This window comes from Camelus dromedarius, chromosome 14 (assembly GCF_036321535.1).
Source record: "Camelus dromedarius isolate mCamDro1 chromosome 14, mCamDro1.pat, whole genome shotgun sequence".
Lineage (NCBI taxonomy): Eukaryota > Metazoa > Chordata > Mammalia > Artiodactyla > Camelidae > Camelus > Camelus dromedarius.
The window spans coordinates 13,064,013-13,085,842 of NC_087449.1; the positions used below are offsets into that span (position 1 = coordinate 13,064,013).

A 21,830-nucleotide genomic window follows, 5' to 3' on the forward strand; every position below is an offset into this window, starting at 1 on the left:
CTTCTCTCTGTAGAATGTTTTTCCCACCCTCTGCCTAACTCCTAAATACAGGTCTCATTCAGCCTAAATGTTACTTTTTCAGGAAGTCCTCCCTTTTCCTTCTACCCAGACAAAAGACCTTAGAACATGTACTTTGGGGCATATTTTCATAGTGACCTGTACTTTCATTCATGGTACTTATCGGTTTGATATGCAGTGTTTGTGTGGTTGCTTCTTGAATGACAGTCTCCCTGCTTAGACTACAGGCTGTGGAGGAGTAAGGTCTATACTTGCTTTGTTCACTACTGTACCTCCAGCACCTTGTGCAGCTCCCGGCATCTTTCTTAAAAGAATGAATGGATGAACTACGTCAGTGGTTTTCTAAGTGTGTTCTGAAGCTTAAGTGCCATGGTAGGGGACTGAGGGAGAGGTCAGTGCATGTCCATTTCCAGGTCATTTTTATTTAGGTTAAATATTAGATTCTAGCATAAGAGTGTAAAAGGAAAGCCAGTGCTTCAGAAAATACTGTACAATCCCCTGAATTAGATGATCTTGAAGTCTCCTCCATTTTCACTATTCTATGATCCTAAACAAAAATAACAAAGCTCATATAGGCATATATCGTAATAAGGGAGTGGCCTTCACCAGTGAGATAGCTCTTTTTCCAAGAGCAAGGGAGCTCCTTTCTCCTTTTCTTAATTACATACCTGAGGGGTTTTTATCCCTTTCTACTCAGCTAGGATCTACCCCCAGGGGGAGAGTTTTCTCTCCATGGCTACCTTCTTTAGCATCAATGAAATGGTCCTCTCCTTTCACCCTTTAGTACTTGCTCCAAAGACCCTAGAGTGCAGCCACTTGGGGCTACTTGTAGTTCCCCTCTCACATTCTCACATATTCTTATTCATGTGGTTCCCTCAGCTGAGAATGGTCTTTTTTCTGTGCTTTGCAAAGTCCTGTTGTGACCCAAATGTGAACCCTTGCTAAAAACCTTTCCCAAGGCCTCCTCTGTTCCCATGATACTTTACTGATATCTCCATATAGAACATTCTGCAGCTCAAACTTGGGCAAGTTACTTAACCTATGCCTATTTTCACATGTAAAAAAAATCGTCAATAGTGTTACACATGTTGTTTTCCAGAAAGTAGACTCTTACATGATTAGTGTGCATATTTATTAGGGGATGCTCTTAGGATCATCACTTGTGAGAGGGATGGGAAGAACTGGGCAGAGGGAGAAGTCGAGCTGCGATGCAGTCTTGATGGGATGCAGGTCGTTCTGGAAGTACGACGATCCATCAGAACTGTCCCAAGTTTAGGTGAAAGGGCTGGGCCTTCCAACAATTCTGAGAGAGGTATTGGTGCTGTGTTAATGTCACTGAATTTGCCTCCTTGAGAAGGGGTGTGACATCGGGCAATGCCAGAAGCAGAAGGCGGGTGACAGCTGATGGCTCTGGCTCTCTGGGAGCAATACTCTTGGCCACTCGGGTAGTAAGTCCCTCATTCCTGAAGGCGATCTGAGAAGTACGTTTCAATGCCTACCACTAATAGTTATCTATCTCAGGATTATTGGAAGCCTAAAATAGGGCAGGGTATTAAAAAATACATAGCATACTGCCTGGAACATAGGACTCAAGAAGAGATCATTGTTATGGTAAGTGTAAGCAAAACTTGTCTCTATAAGCATAGAGAGCAAAGTAAGGGAACCTTGTTTTGTTTATTTTTTGTCTCTAGTCCTAGCATAGGGCCTGGAACTAATTGGATTCAATAAAGGCTTGTTGATGTGTTAATATAAAAATAGACCTGCCACCCTCAGTCTCCAACAGAAGTTATTTTGAGTTGAACTCTGAACTAAAACAAATAGAAAATGCCATTGCAACCATTTAATAACTTTTATTAGCAAAATAACAGGAGGCACACATCCACTTGCCTGTAAAAAAGTTCCAAAGACAAGTAAAACGAAAGCAACGAATCAGTACTGGACGACAGCAGAACTTCAATTAAAAATGGCTTCTTGAGGGGAGGGTATAGCTCAATTGGTAGAGTGCATGCTTAGCATGCATGAAGTCTTGGGTTCAATCCCCAGTACTTCCTCTAGGAATAAATAGATAAACCTAATTACCACCCCCAGCCAAAAAAAAAAGAAAAGAAAAGAAAAGAAAAAACCAACAAAAAAACCCAAACAAACCGGCTTCTACCACTGGGTTTGATATTTTTGGAATAGAATCTTTGAATTGTAGACATGGAAGGAGATTTAGCTCGGCTTTTCCAAAGCTCTTTAACAGTGACGTTGTCAATGGAACTATCAACCCAGAGTAAGTACTTAACCTCCATCAGTACGTGTTGCACCTTTATTTTCCTGCATGCTCAACATAGTTCATTGATACGATTTAACAGAGCATCTATTGAACAGTCCTTTGTGCCAGACACAGGTCTGTGGACACAGCAAGGGGCAAAAGTTATAAAGTTCCTGTTTTTAAGGATCCCACATTCTTGGTGGCAGGGGACAAACAAGGTCTGGAAATGATAACTGTCATGAAGAACTGTGAGCAGTAACAGCGTTGGTGCAAAAGTGCTCTTTTAGATAGAATGGCCTGGGAAGCCTCAGATGTTGACCTTTGGGAAGGGACCTGAAATACGCGTTGAACATCGACGACTTAAATCTGGAGGAAGTGTTCTAGCCAGAGGGAACAGCAAGCGCAAAGTCCTGAAGCAGATTGAGCGTGCGTGTTGTAGGACAACCGGAAAGCCAGAGGTGAGCGAAGGGGCTATGTGATTGGAGATGAGGTAGGCAGGCGCATATACAATACACACACTCATGTTTTTCTACCTTAGACCACACTGCTAAGGAAGACAGGGTGTACAATCCCTCAAGGGGCACAATGGGATGAGGATTTCCAACAGCGGAGCTACAGGGACGCTTTTCCTCCGTGGGTAGGGCCCAGTTATACTGGGCAGGGGATGGACTGGGTCCTGCCCTCAGAAGTCCAACCCTTGCCCAGGGGCGGGAGCGGACTGCGGGGGCGGACCTCGACCGCCCCCGGCGCGCCGGCGCTGCATCGGCCGCGGTTACCAGCAGGCGGTGTCGTGAGCGCGCCTGCAGCCGCCGCCGCCCGCCCGTCCCAGCGAGGAGGAGAAAGGAGGGGACCGGAAGGAGCCGCTGGTGCTGCGGGAAGTGGCAGGAACGGGAGGCGGGGACCCACCTGGAAGCGCCGCGGCGCCGCTGTCGAGCTTCCTGCGGCGGCGGCCTCCCGAGCCAGTGCGGTGGTGGGGGCGGAGAGCGGCCACGGCGGCGGCGCCTCCCGGAGTGGCCTGCTGCGCCCGACCTCACGCGAAAGGTGAGCAGGCGCTCGGGGCACGTGGTGGGGGCCAGATGCGGGGGAGGGAGAATGGAGGAGGAGGGAGCCCAGGGACGATCGGCTCTGGGACCCGGATTTGGAACGGAGCGCTAGGAGGGGGTGGGCTGGAGGCAGTGGCGGCGACGGCAGCGACGGCGAAGCCCCCACGTGGGGCGGGGGTGCGCGCGCACGTGTGCGCGGGCAAAAGGGGGGCGGGGAGGGCTCTGAGGATTGCGTCGGGCGCGCGCCCGCTCAGTAGCGGTCCACGTGACCGGCACGCTGAGACTCCGCTTCCACGTGACAGTCTGGGAGGCTGGCCGAGGCAGTGAGATATGTGTCTGTGTAATGTAACCTTGGTCGTCGGAGATTTTTTAGCGTTGTTTACCACTTTTTATGTCGGCTTGGAGGGTATGAAGAGAAATAGAAGGCGAAAAAGACTTCCTGCTCTTTCTCTGTTATTCACGTTCTCTTCGTTAGTGAAGCACTCGTTGAGTGCCGCAATACCGATTTCTCTGCACCGCCATGTTAGTTCTAGAGGAAACTCGCGAGATGCTACTGGGTTTGTATCGCGAGGTCTCCCGATTCTCGCGGGACTTGTTGGCAGAGCAGTTGTCCTGGATGGCGGAGCCTTGGGTTCCGGGGGCCTGAGACTCGCAACTCTTTCTACAAGGCAAGTTGTTAGGGAGGGGCCGGGGGCACGTGCCTCTTGGTGCCGAGAGACGTGCTGTGTCAGCTCCCTCTAGCCCTGAAGGGAATACATTGACCCAATTGAGGCGACATGATCCTCCTCCCCACCCCCCTGCGGGCGTTCCGCCACCTGCAGAAGCGAATGCACCCCTCAGCCCGGCTCTTTCTCCCTCAGTGATAGTTCCCCCGTCTCACTGGAAGCCTGGAGCCGTGCTCGCACAGACGTGACGATTCCATTGGATACCGTTCCTCTTACTTTCAGACGTTCTTGTCAGTTTTTCCCCTTGTTGCCATTTTCTGAAGAGTTCCAGACCTGTTAACCATTCTGTCGCTTGTTTCTGCTGCTGTACCTTTCTCCACTGGCCCTTCTCAGACGCTTAAAATAGCGTTCCATTTCTTCTCTCTGGGCATCATTTACTCCCGTTTATTTGGTCATTGATAACTTCCTCATCACTCTAATTTACTTTGTATTTACGATAACTTTTGGGAGTATTTGGAGGGAGTCTTAATGTCTCTGACAAATACCTGATGTCAGAATAAAATCGTTCTTTTAATCTTTTTGTATGTGCCTATTAACTCAATTATCGGTAAGATTTTTGATTACTGTTACGAGGTTGCCATCTTTGTTGTTCAGGGATGATTGTTTTAGGTTACGTATTTAAGGTAGTAGTGGAATGGTTTAAGTCAAATTTAGAGGCAAACTTCTCTTCAAAAACTTTGATATCAGAATTGAGTTTACTTTTTCTTTAAATTAGTTTGACATAAGACGAGTTTTTCTCCAACTCTCCAATGTTTTACCAAAAATGAATTTATAGTATACTTTTTTATTCGTATTTTGAGCAGTCTTTGGATTCGTAGTGGTAGGTTAATTACAAAACTGATCAGATAACTAGGTAATCCATTTACAGTTTTTTTTTAACTACGAAAGTGTTATTTGCCTCTGCACTTAGTACAGAGGAAAATATAGAGTAAAATGCTTCCTGTTACATTTTACCAAGTTGCCTTTCTCAGCGTTAAAGCTTTAAATCTTTGTAACCACTCTTAGCGATAGTTGTGTATTATCCCAGATATTTCCCATGATTTGTCTTTTTAACGAAGAGGCGGAAACGGAGGGGTGTTGTTTTAAGATCTACACTATCACAACATTAGCAATCAGTAAAAATTTTTCTACTCAGTTGTATTTTTATTTTGTGATATATACCTGTTTTTTGACTCATGCATACATGCTTAATTTTTGTTTTTGTTTGCACAGATTTTTTTTGGTGGTATAGTTTTGTGAAAATATCTTGAATGATAGTATTATTTTTGCCCAAGAGATTTAGTATGCTGCTACCTTTGCACGAAAATAAAGTCCATGTGAAATAAGATTTAAAGAAATAAATGTTTTATCACTGTGTTTTAAATTTTTTTCTTTAATATTTATGCAGTGTATTTACACTTATTTTGATATGTTTATATTTTATGATACTTAAATATTCTAAACTTTATGTTTATAGGTGTTTTCCTGAAGTTTAAAGTTATCAACTTAATTAAATAGTTCTGACCATGCAATTTAGTGAGTTCAACTGAAGAGTGGTAGATATATCAGTAGTTAATACAAACATACATGTACTCAAAAGTTGCAAAGCAGCATTTTGTGATTGTTTCTTTTATTTTTCTCCCCCAGCCTACCAGCAGTATTATCTATAAGACTTGTCAAAAAAAAAAAAGTGTCCACTCTTCTTCGTCAGTGTGTTTTCTGTTGTAATAGTTCAAGGAGGAATGTTGGAGAATAAGAGTATTGAGAGATGATTTGGGAAAGAGGAAAAGGAGACATGGGATTGTGTAGGTTGATATTGAAATGGGAATTGGAGAAGTTGCAGAGAAAAGGAAGGATGGTAGAAGGTTGACAGGGGCATGGTCCAAAAATAGGCAGCTCATAATAGTGGGAGGAATGCTTAAGTTGACTAGAATTTGGAATCAGTATGTGAGGAAATTTTTTCCTCTTAAATAATTTTTAAAAACAGGTTTCAGTCCATTCCCCAAAGTGCTTGATATCATCTGTCAAACATCAGCAACTGAAGTTGTTTAATAGAAACTATGAATTATTTACTTAGGTACAGCCCTCTTGTTAAGTAACTTGTTGAATACATTTTATTATTATTTTTTGAAGTAGAAACATGTGAAAATGACAATGGATTCAAAGGTCATAATTCTGTAAGGGCCTTTGCAAAGGTATTTACAAAGTTTTGCTTGGAAATTGGGCCTTTGGTAGTTCACTTGTGTATCTGATCCTTGCAATAATATATGTTTCTTATTCTTTCAACTTTGTTTTACGAATTGTTTTTGGTAGTGGACGTTGGGAATTATCAGACTTCTACAGACGCTAAAATACCCAGGTACTGAGTAGAAATATACTGAGAAAATCCAAGAAGAAGATAAATGTATCTTATATCTTATGCGATTTGAGTTTTGCTTGAGTAAAACTTAATAACCAAGAAATTTTATTTTCCTTTTCTCAGTTATTACTGTCATAGAAGTGATCTGTGAGAGCCAGTGAGCTTCAGTGATCAGAGGATATTAACTACAGTGATAACATAATGCCCTCACTTGGATTTCTTCCTTAATGTCTGACACAGTGCTAACTTCCATAGACCTGTAACTTTGTAAAATGTATAGTGTAATGCCTACGTTACATTTCAATTATATGAAGAATATACGCTTTATTTCTTGCCTCTTCCTGAACCAGTGTCCAAGACAGATTTCGGTAAATTACTTCACCAGAAATATCAATGAAAGTATGTTGCAGGTGCTTTTTAAACAGTCTACTATTTTATATGAAAATTCAGTCTCAATTTAAGTACAAGGAATATTTGCTGGAGGTCTTCATTTTTAAAGTACTATTTAATATATATGTGATATACACTGTAGTGCAAATTTCTGTTAACTACTGTAATTAAATTTTAAAAAACACTATCAGTAACTATTTCCCAAAGTCCCAAGTCTTCCAAAATAATGCAGTATGAATTTTGCTGTTTCGTTTGAACTTGTCCTACTCACACCTCCCTAACCCCCTTTTTTTTTTTAATTTTCAGCTGTTCTTTCTCATTTACGTAGGTAATCTTTATCTGGTCAGAGACAAATGAGTAACTTTCCCTGAGGAGACTTTGTCAAACTATTAAGTTACTATTACTATTTTTTTCGGAACTCCAGTATGTGTGTGTGTGTGTATGTTACAGTCAGTAATTAAACATTTTTTGAATGATAGCGATTTCAGCCATTCAGCAGGGATCCTGAGGCGATCCTGAGGCTTCAGACTAACTGTAACCAAGTATGATAAGCCTATGAGCTTTATTCAGAAATGACTAATTGTAGTAAGTAACTTAAAATTTTGCAACCCTAACAGGGTTGGTTTTCTGATTTTTTTAGCCCACAGATTATAATTTACAAGGTTGGCCATTAGAGTTAGGCACACTGACATCTGAAATGTCATCTTATTTCAAGGCTATTGGAGAAGAGCTATTAAAAAGTGTATGGAATTTGAAGAATAGCGTTTTAAGGCTGTTACTTGGAGATGTAACAGTCCTGTAGTCACTAACTTCTGAGAGAATCACAGTGTTGTAGAGCAGTATAGTTACATGGTGTGTCACAATGATGATTTAAATCATAAATAAAGTTTTATTCTATATACTGTGTTTAAGGGAGTAAGAAATCGGTGTCTTTAGAAGATTCTTATAAGAGTAAATGTTTTCAAAGCTTTGTTACTTCGTTTCAGTTTTCTAGAAAACTCATGCAGAGCTCATATGATACTGAAAAAAATGGTGCTGCTGTGTATGTATTTATTTTATTGCTTTTATCTATTTATCTTCTTATTTAATATTTCAAGGGATTACCTCCCAAGTAAGACTTTATTACATTTAATATTTGATATCAGTAATAATTAACCAGTTGGCTCAAGTCTAGCACATTTGTTGATGAACCAATTTTCATATCGGATAATTAGAATTAGTAAATGACCTGTCTGTGAATCAGTTTTAAAGTTTTGAACTCTAATAGAGTCTCCATCCTTAGCACAGCTGTGTCCTGAGGTGAGAAATGTTCCATTTGTAATAGATTTTCTTTGTTGCTTTGCTTTCCTTTAGAGTCTCTTTTAATATGTTAATTTAAACCTCGTGCTCTCTTCAGTGGTAGAGTGATGGTAGACAGCACTGGATGTAGGTATTAAGTGTGTGTAGTTGTGTGTGTTTTAATGATTTTAATGATGAGTTTGAGGATTTTAAATCTTGAGAATTAATGTAACCATATTAACATTTTGATGTATTGCATTATTTAAGAATATATCTTTACTTGCCAATAAAACATTTAATTTCACATCATGCTTTTAACTTAATGTTAGGTAACATTTTCTCATTCTGACAGTCTTCATAACCATCATTATAAATGGCTGTATGGTGTTCCATGTGTAGATAAATGATTCTCCTGTTCTACTTTTTTGCATATATGAATAACAGTGTGAAGAACATATATAAGGTGTTTCCTGTATATAGTATTATCTTGTATATTGCATATATGATTTTTAGGTACATTTTAAAGGCTCTTAAAACACTGATACAGTATTTGTCAAAAGGATCAATTTATATTCATATTGAAGTGACTTGCTCTATATCTCAGCATCAACTGTTTATAAAAACGTAATGGGGGTAAGTCATATACCACTTTTTTTCTTAGATTACTACTAAGGTGAAACATTATGCTTAATAGATGTATTTCTTTTGTGAGTTTTCAAGATAATTAGAATTTTTAAAATTAATCAAATCATTTGACCTAATTTTTTTTACTCTACTCTTGATCTTCTGAAATTCCTTTTCTAGAAATATAATAAGTAAATAATACTGATTTTAATACTATTCATTTTAGTTTTTCTAAGTTAGATTTAAATAAATTTAACTTTTTATGTTATCTGGCATTTTTGTGAAGTGAGAATCTAAATGTTTGCCTGCAAATCCTTAATTGTCTCAAGTATTTAATAGTTTTATTTTTTCTTTGTTTTTCTGTTTCATTTTTACATTTTAAATGCTTATATTTTACATTGCTTATTTTTAATCCCAAACTTAAAAAAAAGTATTGTTTTTTAGATGATTCTTACGGCATTTGTAATATAATTTGCCCTGGTCTCTTTTTATTGTGGTATTTGTTTTCTTATTGATTTTTAAAAGCACTTTATAATTTGAGGATAATAAAAGCTCATTCTGTACAAAACAATGTTTTATAATTCCTTTTCTTGTTAACCAAAACTTGAAATACTCTTTTTCCTGTACCTCAGAATTTAGTAGGATTAAATGAAGCAATTTCTCCTATCTTGAAAGACAAAGTATGAAACTACTTAGGAGTACAGTACTAGAGACTGTGAAGAGAAAAACTAGTAGATTTTGTGGAGTTAGAGAAATAAACTTCTAAGATCAACAATTTGGGATCTGTGCTTAAGATGTTTCTCTTACTAAATAGTAATATGCAGCTTGACATCACATGCCTCTGATATGTTTAATTGTAAAGTGTTCATTAGTTCTAGGACTCAGTTCTGGAGTCACGGTTCATTTCATTTTTCAGCTGTTAAGAATGGCATAGCAATGTGGTGCATTTACTGACATTAAAGAATGAATAATCTAAGAAATTCCATGTGTGCATTAGTGAGGGCATATGTGCTAAGGAGAGCTTTTTAAATTTGAAGTTCTTATTGCTTATGAAGGTGTGTTTTTTTTCCTTTATGAAATAATTATTAAAGATAATAAAATAATTTTTAAAGTGAGATATTTATACTTACATACATTTAAAAACTGTAACGGTTCCAAAGCTATTATTTTATTAAATATTGACTAACACTTTATGTTAGTTACAGGTTGGTGTGATTGCATTAATGCTAGGTAGAGAAACCAGATTAACTTTATGTGAAAACATAATAAATATTTGAAAACATGTGTGTCCTGTGCTTGGGGATGATAAAAGAGAATTGCTGGTGAAGAACGTGATGTGATGAAATTTCCTTCTGTCTTGGATTGGGATGAGATTTATAGGGGTTGGACTGTAATTGATACCTTTTATTTCTACCAAAATTCTGCTGCCCCATAGGGATGAGCTGATTTTTCAAAATGGCACTGAAGTGGTCCAGGAATAGCAATTGTATTATGGCACTTACTTACCCTCCTTGCTAGTTACTGTTTTTTTTTTTTTTTTAATTGGACAGAAGTTTAAGGAAAGTACATTCTGCAGTTTACATACACTTCTCCATCAGAAGCAGATTTTTGTGTTTCATAAATAGAGTGAAATTTAGTTTGGTTGTATTATAGAGGAAGGTACCAAGATTTTTTCCTCTTGAGAAGGGTGTGTGTATGTAAATTTGTGAGATACATCTACTGATAGCCCTTGAGGAGCTTTGTAATACTTCTTTATATTAACTCTTTACTCCCTACCCCAAATCTGTAATTCTTAATCTGAACGTCTCCACTAAACACAATTTTAAATGTTGTTTTGCAGACATGAGAAATTTCCTTTTTTTCTCCCTGCTTTAAAAAATATGTAAATGTGATTAGCGTATTAATACATACAGAAAGTTCTCCTGAGTGTACAGTTCAGTGAATTTTCACAGTTTGAACACACCTGTGTAATCATTACTTAGAACATTATCAAACGCCGGAAATTGTCTTGTGCTATAGTCTGGTCATTAGCTCGCCATGCCTGTGAGAAAACAGTATTTTAATGTCTAGTCCCATAGAACAATTTTGTGTGCTTTTGAACTTTAACTTCCCTATAAATATTATTGCATTTTTAATCTTGTTTTAATATGAGTAACCTGAGAAATCCTAGAACTCAATCTGTACCTGGAAATCTCAGCACTTTGACTTGGACATTTTCCTCATGGTATTCATAGTTTTCAGGAACTCTTAGAAGGGAACATCAAAGAAAAACCTTCCTTCTTTCAGATTGTGTGATGGACCCAGTTTGTGTTTTAATATTATTTGTGTGAACAAGGTACTTTTAACTTCTGTCATTGATGGCCTACAAGAGTACCTCAGGTTTTTTTTTTTTTTTCTTTCTTTCTTTTTTCTTCCCACTTAAAAATTTTGTTTTGAAAACTTTGGTACAGCATTCCTGACTGTTTAATGGCTTTTTGGGCTTTTATCCTATGACTTGGCAGCTTTCTTTTCATTCTTCAAATTCCTTTCAAGCAGCGATTCCCATTCTAATTTTTATGACAGCTACCCTGTGGTAGCCTCTGTTATTTCAAAGAATGTTATGAATACCCACCCCTGCTTCCCTCCTCTCTCAGAAAAAGTCCCGATTTAAGTTTAAGTCATTTTACTTTAAAAATGCTTATGTTGTATTTGTGAATAGTATAACATTGTGGTGTGCAGATTATAAATCAAATTATAGGCTACTAAAAAATTGGGAGTCAGCTGTACCTAGTTAGAATCCCCTTTCAAGCTGGCTTCAAGTGTAAGGGCAACTTTCTTACAAGAAATTCTCCCTTTGTACTTTCTTTCCTACCACTCCATTCCACCTTCTTAATTTTAAAGAAGGGCTTAGGAAAGATTTATTGCTGTGTTCCTGCACATAATTCTTCTGTCACATAAGTCCCATGGTCCACCTGGAAGATACGTTTAATTTCCTTTATAAATGAACTTTGGTTGCTGTCAGTCAATAATTGTTAGGGCCAGGATATTATAAATGGCCTGTAGCTGTTAAAATTATTTTGTTCAAGAATAATTTAAGAGCGACATGTTCCTACATTTTTTTTTAATTTTGTTTTTTTATTAATGTATAGTCAGTTACAATGTGTCAATTTCTGGTGTACAGCATAGTGTCTCAGTCATGCATTATATATATATATATAATATATATATATATATATATATATACACACACACACACACATACATATATTCGTTTTCATATTCTTTTTCATTAAAGGTTATTACAAGATATTGGATATAGCCCCCTGTACTATACAGAAGAAATTTCCTTTTTTAATCTATTTTTAAATATAGTAGTTAACATTTGCAAATCTCAGACAGCCAAATTTATCCCTTCCTACTCCCTTTCCCCTGATAACCATTAGATTGTTTACTGTGTCTGTGAGTCTTTCTGTTATATAGATGAGTTCATTAATGTCCTCTTTTCCTTTCTTTTTGATTCCAAATATGAGTGATATCATGTGGTATTTTTCTTTCTCTTTCTGGCTTTCTTCACTTAGAATGATGATCTCCAGGGCCATCCATGTTGCTGCGAATAACATTATTTTATTCTTTTTTTAATCACTGAGTAGTATTCCATTGTATAAATATACCACAATTTCTTCATCCAGTCATCTGTTGATGGACATTTAGGTTGCCTCCATGTCTTGAATGTATGTACATTTTGGACCCTACTGATTTTCATTTGCTGAGCTTTTGTGGAAATTAAATGTTATGCAGAAATTTAGACACCAGTTTCTAAAAAAGTTTTCTTTTTGCTTGGAGATTTTAAATGTTTGACTTCGGGTATTATGTTTTAGGAGAATAAGTCATGAAGAGTGAAAGAGACAGTAATTGACTTTGTAAAGGTTATGGAGTTATCACTAAATTTGAATAAATGCTGTTCTTAATGAATGAGTCAGGACATTTTCCAGTTTGACCTAAACCACATTTATGGGTAGGTACTTTTCTTTCTGTAGTCAGCAAAATTTCAGCAAGCAGATTTTGATTCATTTGTAACTCTGAGGCAGCGATTCTCAAACTTCAGCATACATCATAAAGTTTTGTTTGTTTTTAGTCTTTAAATACAATGCATGTCAGTTGAATAGGTCAGGAGATCACACTTTGAGAATCAATACTAGGGTATAGTAAGGGCACTTACATTTAAAAACAAACAAAACCACCCACAGGTGATTCTGATGTACATCCCAGCTGAGAACCTTTGAGCATTAGTTCTCAAAATACAGTTCTGGGACTATCACTTGGGAATCTTGTTGAAAATGCAAATTCTCTCAGACTCTGGGGTGAAACCTAGAAATCTGTTTTAAACTAACCTTCCAGGTGATTCTGATGTATGAGAGATCTTGAGAACCATCCTTGTAACTCAGAAGTGTCCTTCCATGGCACCTGTCTGGGAACTTGTCAGAAATGCATATTTCAGGCTCCACCCATACCTTCTGAATAACAGTATCTCATTTTAATTAGACTCCCAGGAGGTTTGAATGTATGTTGCGCATTGTGAAGGGCTGTTCTAGATGATTTTTATAAGTATTATAAAAGTAATACTAATAAAGTAAAATTTATTGAACATTTGCTGTGTACTAGATAACATAAATACTGTATTCATTATCATTTAGTCCTACAGCAACATTGTAAGGAAGTTTACTTTTATCCTTATTCTGCAAATGAGCAAGTTGAAGCTGAGAGGTTAAGTATTTTACAGAGTTGTTACACAAGCATTGGATGCAGAGTTTGAGTTATGAACTTAAGCATTCAAACTCTACTTTTGGATTTTGAGGTGTTATCAGGGCCATTTATGTGCATACATACATATATGTGTCCTTCTTTGTTCCAGCACCATTATATATTCTAATGAATTTTTGGTATCACATTTTACAGTGGTGTTTGAATTTCTTCCAGGTCTTATGTTCACGTACTGTTCTTGATAAAATACTACGTTTTATACACAAAAACAATTGGAAGTAGCTATGATTTGAATATTTAAATCGCATTTATTCATCAAGGTGCTGTTTATCCAAACTCTTTGCTCCTTATACATTTTGTTTTGCATGCAAATTTAAAGCAAGCTCTTACTGGTTAGTGTTTCATTTAAATTTTTGCACTATGGTAAGTGTCATATATCCAAGAATTATATGTTTATTAAAGAGGACCACAATGGTTGTTCAGTACATAGAGGCCCTGATGTGCTGAAACTATACTTAGGGTTCAGTTCAAGTAAGCATGCAGATTAGCAGAATAATCAAATGATGGCATTAATTTCAAGGTAGTAATATAAGTAAGGAGCATATTGGTCACCTTATCAATGACAAATTGTTTTGGAGGTTTTCAGAGTTACATTCTCTTTTTAAGTATACAATTCAGTGATTTTTTTTTTTTTAGTAAACTTAACAGTGTTGTGCAGCCATTCCCACAGTCCAGTTTTAGAATATTTCCATTAATCCAAAAAATTATCTTTTGCTTTTTTTAAGTCATTCTCTCCTTCAGCCTACTATAGGATTTTGAAAAATCAGCTGGTGCATTTTAGAAGTTTTGCAATATAGTATCATACTACAACTTAGTGAAAACCTATATATAAACCTAATTCATAAACTTTTTTTTTTAAATTTACTTTTAAGAAAAAAAAGTTAATATCCTAGCTGTTAATTTCTGTTCACTGAGATCAGTTTACCCTATTGGCAAGATTTAAAGTGATGTGAATGGTAGTGTTTAGGCCTAGGAAACATTCTTTCATTCGCTTAATTAGCTATTCACAGTCTAACTTATGAAGAAGAAATGAGAAGAGAAAGTGAAGACAATTAAGAGAAACTATAGTTCCATGATGATATTGACAAACACAAAACTCTTGTCTGTTTGGTGGTGGCTTGGTTTCTGGAAAACTCTGGTAAGCGTTTCTGTTGTCTTGGTCTGAATACCTCATAAGAATTACAGTTTTTTCTTTTTTTAAAAAAGCTTTTTCTCTACATAGTATGTTTTAAGAATTTGGAGGATGAGTAGCACGTTATACTGAATAAGGTAGTTCAGCTACTTGACTTTTTATGTCTCTATCCATGGGTTTTTTATGATTGCATATAAGGCTTTTTTTCCAACACAAAAATGTCTGGAAATTATATTTGGCATACTATGATAGAGTTTTAAATTTAATTAACTGGATTAATTAAACAGCACACTAATAGTAAAGATTATCAGAGCTTTTGATAAATTTTTTGCTGGCAGTTTCATCTCCTAAAAGATGAAGAAAGTTGCTGGTATGAAATTGATTCTGACCAACAAAGAACAGTGAGGGGTATATGGAATTAACCATTATTGAACATTTTGGGCAAGTGGGCTCATTTTATACTCTCTTCTTTGTGTTCTAGCAAAAAGAACATGGGCTTGAAATCAGACCTGGATTTAAGTCCTGGCTGTAGCAATTAGAAGCTCTGTAACTTTAAGCTAGTTGCTTATATCTAAGCCCTTGTTTTCTTCAGTATAAATGATACAGTACTTTCTCCTTATATATAGAGTATGTAAGGTACTTTATATAAAATAGGTGCTCAGTAAATGCTGTTGTTATTTTATTTCTATTGAAATGGAGGCTCAGAGAAGTTTGTTACCCAGCGAGTAAGTGGTGAGCAAATATCTGTCTGACTTCGAAGCCCATGCTTTTCCAAAAGGCTATTCTTTTTTTGTCTCCTAGATAGAAATGGAAGTCATGGGAATCAAAAGTTAGTGACTGTGTCACTTTGGCTTTTATAATATGAGGTAGGAATTCACAGAAAAGCAGGCTTCAGAAAGTTCAGAAAAAAGATTGATAATGACCACAGATGGTATAAACAATATATAATGATAGAAGGCACTTAGAAATGAAACATGTTATTAAAATTACAAAAAATTTCCACTGAGAGGAGAAAAACATGAGTCATCTTGAGAAAATGTTGTGACTTCCACGTAAGTAATTTCCATTAGACTTCAAAAGAAAACTTACCAAGAATACCCACATTATTAATGGTATATAACTGATGGTTAATTCAAAAAAGTCATGTGTCAGAGTGTGGGGAGGCTAGAGCTCTGAATGAGTTAAAGTTTGCAAAAAATGCCTAAGACAACAAGAAGGGCTTTAGCTAAATTCAGAGCAAGATCAGTAAGGAAGAAAGGCCTATTGATTGGAGAGAAATAATGAGAACTACTCAAATCCTATTTTACTTCCCTTATATTTAGGAGAATGATTTTCATACTGGAAGGGAGACAACCCTATTTAGAGAGGAAACTGTTCCATGATTGTTACTTGGTAAAGAGCATCTCGTTTCATTAAATTTAGATCTCTAGTTCTAATGAATTACTTAGAGCAATGTAGCATTGCTGTTTCTTGATGTCTATAACTGCTTTTGGGTATAGAGAAGACCATTTTGGTAAAATAATATTGAGTAGTTAACAAGTTAAAAAACTTGTCTTTTAAGTTCAATTTACACATTTTATTCTGTTAATAAGTTGGCGAGTTTCATATAAACTAAGAATATTCTTGTTTTTCTGGGTAGGGTGAGGAATGACACTGATTAATATAGCTCAGTAATTGTGGCTGAGCGGATTAAATCTCCCTTAAAACACCCTTTCCAGGTAAAAGGGCTTTTGTACTTGTTCTCTTTTCCTGTAACACTCTTTTCGTATATTTGCATGCTTGTTCCCTTGCTTCTTAGGTTCAAATGTCACTTGGTCTCAAGAGGTTTTCCCTGATGAGGGAGTTTCCAAGGGGCATCATTGTGTATAGAATTCAGTTGAAGAGTTCTATGAGCAGAATTCTATTCATTTCACCAACTTTAAGGCACTGTACTAAGAATAAATGATGATTGCACTGTTCCTTCAAGGAGCATGTAGTCATGTAAGGAATATAGATATATCAAACTATACATTGTAAATGCTATGATAGAAGAATTAAGCCTTATGGAAATAAAAGAGAGAGAGCAGTTAATTCTGATGGGTCATTGAATTGGGCTTTGAGGAAGAAGAGTTTTCCAGGAATTGAAGATGGGTGAAAGTTACTGCATTTCCCCCCCCCTCCTTTTTTTTAAATTAGGGAACTGAAAGTCAGAGGAGTCAGGGCTGTGTTTTTTAAGACATATTTTTGAACAAGTACAAGTAAATAATAGATTGCAGCGGGAGACTAAGCTATTACAGTTGTTTAAGTGGAGTGATGATGGCCTGACCTGGAGCAATAACAATAGGACAGAAAGAGTAGAAGGTTTTTTTCAAGACATTTCAGAAGCAGAATAAGTAGGGTTTATTGATTGTATATTGGTGGGAAAAGGAGAGAGTTAAGATGTCTCAAAGTTTTTTAGTTTGGGTGGTTAGACATTTGTCATTTAGATTGTTGACATAGAATTTTTTGGCGGTAGGTAGAAAATGGGGCTGGAAATTTGTATAAAAGTGTTTACAGGTTAACATTATCTGAACGAGTTACAATTTTACCTATGGGGAGAGGATTAGAAAGAGACATGTGCATTTTGTGGGGAACAGAGAGGAGGAGTCACAGTTGCTGAGAAACTGGAGGGGGAATGTCTTGGAAAATTTATCTCAGAGGTAGGAAGGAAACTAGAAGGAAATGGAGATTAATGATGGGGGTTTCAAAGGAAGGAGAGAAATGTTGATTAAAAGCTTCGGGGTATGTAAACGGTGTGGCCACTGAGAAGAGAAACCTTTGCCTTTGGAAGAAGAACTAGCAATTTGAGAGAGAATTTTAGGAGTTTGGTTTTGCATAATCTCAGAGAGCCAACAGTGTGAGTGGTTTACAAGAAAAAAACAAAACAAATGAAATACGAGGGTGTATTAATAGGATTCTGTCCATAATAAGGGATATAATATATATTCCATGTTAGTTAGAGCATATTTACAATGTTGGCCTTGCTTCTGAAAGCTGCATTTTAAGAACAGTAAATGACAAATTGAATGTGTCAAGAGGAGGGTAACCAGATGATGATGAAGTGTCTGAGAAACTTTGAAGGAATTCAGAGTGCTTACTGTGAAAGAGGAATGACTTGGTAAGAAAAGGTGAAGAATCAGGGGATAACTTATTTTCAGGTAATGAAAAACTGTAATAGTTTCATAGAGTGAATTAGATCCAGGTATACTGCCAGACTTTTTTCTTAACTAGGATGTCCTCTTAATAATTCACAGTTATTATAATGATCAAAATTGGGAAATTTAACATTAATATACTGTTAACCAATTTATAGTCCTTAGTCAAATTTTGTCAATTATCCTAACTACTTTCATACCCTTTTAAAATCAAGGATTATGCGTTGTATTATTTAAAGTCAAGGATCATGCATTATATTTAATTATCCTGTCTCTTTAGGCTCCTTTAGTTTGGAACAATTCCTCAAGTTTCTTGACCTGGACATTTTGAAGAATTTAGGTCAGTTATTTTGTTACTGAATGTACTTCAATTTGTGTTTCTAATGTTTCCTTTTGCTTAGGTTCAGGCTATATACACTGATACCTTCAATTCCAGTCTCTGCAGTATATATTCCAGTTTTCTACTCTGCCATATTTGTAAATCCTTTCTCCAGTAATGGTAAATTAGGTGTGTGTGTGTTGTTTGTTTGTTTTTGCATCGTGTTTAAAAATACCCTATTAACAAATTTGAACTGCTCAGAAATGAAGAGGGTATCTTACGAGTTTAGAAACTCCCCTGAATTGGAAAAAGGAAACTGACAACATTCCACAATGATCTCATTTTATCATATGGTAATTATTAAGGTTGGTATGCTTTTCCCTTTTATACTAGATAAAAGCAGTTAATCTATCTTCAGAGAATTGTAGTTTGTTATCAGATATCTAGCTATATATAGTCCATATTCATTTTCCTCTAAGTATCAGAAAAGCTATTAGGGTATATATCTTCAGGGCTAAATCTGAGGGTGCTGTCAGTCATTGGATTGGAAATTTGCTGTTTGGTGTGTGTGCCCATTGTTAACTGTATGCTTTTCTGGGTGATTTTTATGAAGGGGATACAGTGATTTTTTTTTTTTTTTTTTTTTTTTTTTAGTTAAAACAGTACCCAGTGATAACAAATTAGGGTGGCAAATATACTTACAGTACATACGGAATTTAATTTCTTGAATTTTCCCAGGAAATTTTTAAATGAAAAATATGCTTTGTTTATAGTATATATTCATAAATGTGTGGTTCCTGTTAGGTCAGCTATTTTTAGATATAAATTGGAAGAAATGGAGATTAGCCTAGAATCATCAAAAGCTTGGATTAGGTCACAATGATAGTATAAAGGGTAGGAAAGAAGTATGATAGTTAGGTTCTAAAATAATGGGATAGAAGTAATCGTGGCCTGATCATCTCCCATACATATTCAGCCTAATATGTATGTCAGATGGTGATAAGTGCTGTTGAAAAAAACTGAAAGTAGAGTAAAGGGGATGTAGATTGTGGTGTGTGGAGGCAGGGAGTGGCTATCAGAGAATATCATATGTAGGCTCTCAGGGAAGCCTGATACAGTGATACCTGAGCAGAGAACTGAAAGAAGTGAGGGGGTTAACCAGAAAAGTTCTCCATGCTGATGAAACAGTAAATTGAAGTCCTGAAGCCTGCAGCTGTGTATTGGTGTATGCTTGGTGATAATGCTTTAACATGTTTTTGCAGTATTATATGTTCTAAACACATCCCAGCTTAGGCCAACTATATTAGCACATTAAAATTTCCTAGGCAGAAAAGTTAAGTTATGATTATCTTATATGTGTTTTTTACATATGTGTGTTTTCTGGATAACAGTTCACAACTTTCTGTGTAGAACTTCTTATTTATTATTTCCCCATAGAATCTGTATTTTCAAAGATTTTATTTACCAAACAAATTGTGTTAATACTCCTGATCAGCTTTGAGATAACTAATGTTCCCATATAACTTTCTAGTCAAGAAACATAGGTAACAATGTAGATATGGTTGATTCTCATTATTTGCAGGTTCTATATTTTGGAATTCACCTATTTGCTAAAGTTTATTTATAACACCAAAATCAATACTCCTGGAGCTTTTATGGTCATTCACAGACATAGGCAGAGCGGTGAAAAATTTGAGTTGCCTAAGGCACATGTTCTCAACTGAGGTTGAACAAGGTCATGCTCTGCCTTCTTTCAGCTCTCATACTGTAAACAGTGTTCTTTTCATGGTCTATTTAGTGTCATGTATTTCACATTTTTGTGATTTTTGGGGTGAGATTTTGCTGTTTAAAGTGACCTCCAAGTGTAATGTGATCTTACAGAGAAAATAGAAAATATGTGTTAGATAAGTTTTGTTCAGGAATGAGTTATAGTGCTGCTGGCAGTGAGTTCAATGTTAATGAATCAATAGTATGTATTATCTAAGGTGTCTTTAAACAGAAACATACGTAAAACAAGGTTAGGTGTTGATCAGCTGATGAAAATGTGACCAGAGGCTTGCAGGAATTTAACCCTACATTTCCCTTAGGAGAAATGGTTCAGTATTGGCTAATTCAGTGTTTTGTGGCACCTTCATAGAACATAAATACTGCGAATAATGAGAATCAACTGTATGAGATTTGTTATGGCAGTTTTAGGTTTTTGAAATATTGAAACTGACTTGATAATTCATTAACCTCTGTATATTTTTAGAGGTGGAGTGTCTGCTTAGAGGTGGTTTAGTATACTGGTAAAAATTTTTTGTCCCCTCTGAGAGAACTGACAGTAAAAACACAAGAATGTAGAAGAATTGCTATACATCTGATAAGATTTCAAGGTCTTTGCATTTTGAAGTCAGTCCTTGACGATGATATCAAAATATTTCTGGGAGGACTCTGTCCTGAGAGAAGAATGGTAAAAATGTGCTAACTCAGTATGAATCTTTATCTTAGTTTGTATCGTCTTGATTACTTTATTTGCTTTTAAGATGTTTCCTAGTCTTAATTGTTCTTGATTGCTGTGTTGACCAAAACCATTGAGAATTCTTAGGACAGATGGAATGTGGCCTTTTATTACCTGTGACTGGTTTTTAAAGAAATTGACATCAAAGATAAAAATCATTGAATAGAATTAATGGAAATTTAGCCTTTTCTTTAAATTATCTAATTGACAAATTCATTATCAGTCTAAACACAACACTGCAGAATTTAAATTTAAAATCATTATAAATGTAAGATTTGTTTTTAATATTTTAAAATAAGCACTTACGGTCATAATTATTTGTACCCATTTTCAAAATGTTACAGCTAGGCAGATTTGAAAGATAGCTTTAGTGAGGAATATTGCTGAAATGAAGTCATTTATATAAATTGAAGATAATAGAGAAATCTTTATATCACACATTTCACTTAGGCCTTGCTAAATTAATACTTAAGTTGCAAATGTTCATTAAGGATGATGGTAATTGCGTAGTACATAACATGTACTCAACTAATGTATCTTGAAATGGATCAGTCTTGCTAGTCCAGAATCATTTCCAAACTAGTCTGTTCTAGGAATAACCAAGCTAGTGTGGATCTCAGAATGATATATAAATGCTTTCTCATCTCATTTTTTGTAAGTCATCAGTCAACTAAGGGAATGTTTTTGACTTATTGAGAAGTTCAGATTGTTTATGTGGCTTTAGGCAGAACTAAATCAAACTGTTTAAATGACAGCCCTTTAGGGCTGTCTGATTCCTTCTGTTGCTTGGCCACTGGGCGTTTCAGCCTTATTTTTTGCCACTGTAGGGAAAATCCTGGCTGTTAGGCTATTTCATTAGCCATATAAACAGATCTCATGGAGAAGCTGTGGTTGGTGCTGCTTAGGTCATATGCCGTGTATGTATGTGTGTGTGTGTGTACACATATACATGTGTATGAGTAGATGAGATCAGCCATGCTTAAGTTACCTGTGTCACCATAGTTTTACCTGTTCTTGAACTTTATATAAAGGGAAGCATACAATATGCACTCCTTTGTGTCTGTCCTCTTTGGCTGATCATTATGCTTGTGAGCTTTATATTATTGCATGAACTTTTAGACTATTTTCATTGCTGTATACTGTTTCATTCTGTGAATAATCAACAAGTTATATATCTATTGTTGTTGGGCATTTAGGTAGTTACAAATAGTGCTGCTATGAACATTCTTATACCTG

General features: G+C 36.2%; 1 protein-coding gene across 7 annotated transcripts in view; it reads left to right on the forward strand.

Moving 5' to 3' along the window:
* The first annotated feature begins 2,921 nt into the window (after positions 1–2,921).
* The window catches only part of ZZZ3 (zinc finger ZZ-type containing 3), a 92,986-nt gene continuing 74,077 nt past the window's right edge, over positions 2,922–21,830 (forward strand). For 4 of the 7 annotated variants that reach the window (XM_031465413.2, XM_031465416.2, XM_064493435.1 and 1 more), the window contains exon 1: positions 3,174–3,313. Coding sequence is in view for 1 of the 7 variants with exons in the window: in XM_031465418.2 (XP_031321278.2) it covers positions 2,937–3,313 (377 nt within the window). In the remaining 6 variants the exon portion in view is untranslated. Of the gene's footprint in view, positions 3,314–3,573; positions 3,984–21,830 lie in introns of those variants that run through there. The other 3 variants (XM_031465418.2, XM_031465417.2, XM_064493432.1) reach the window with 3 other exon arrangements.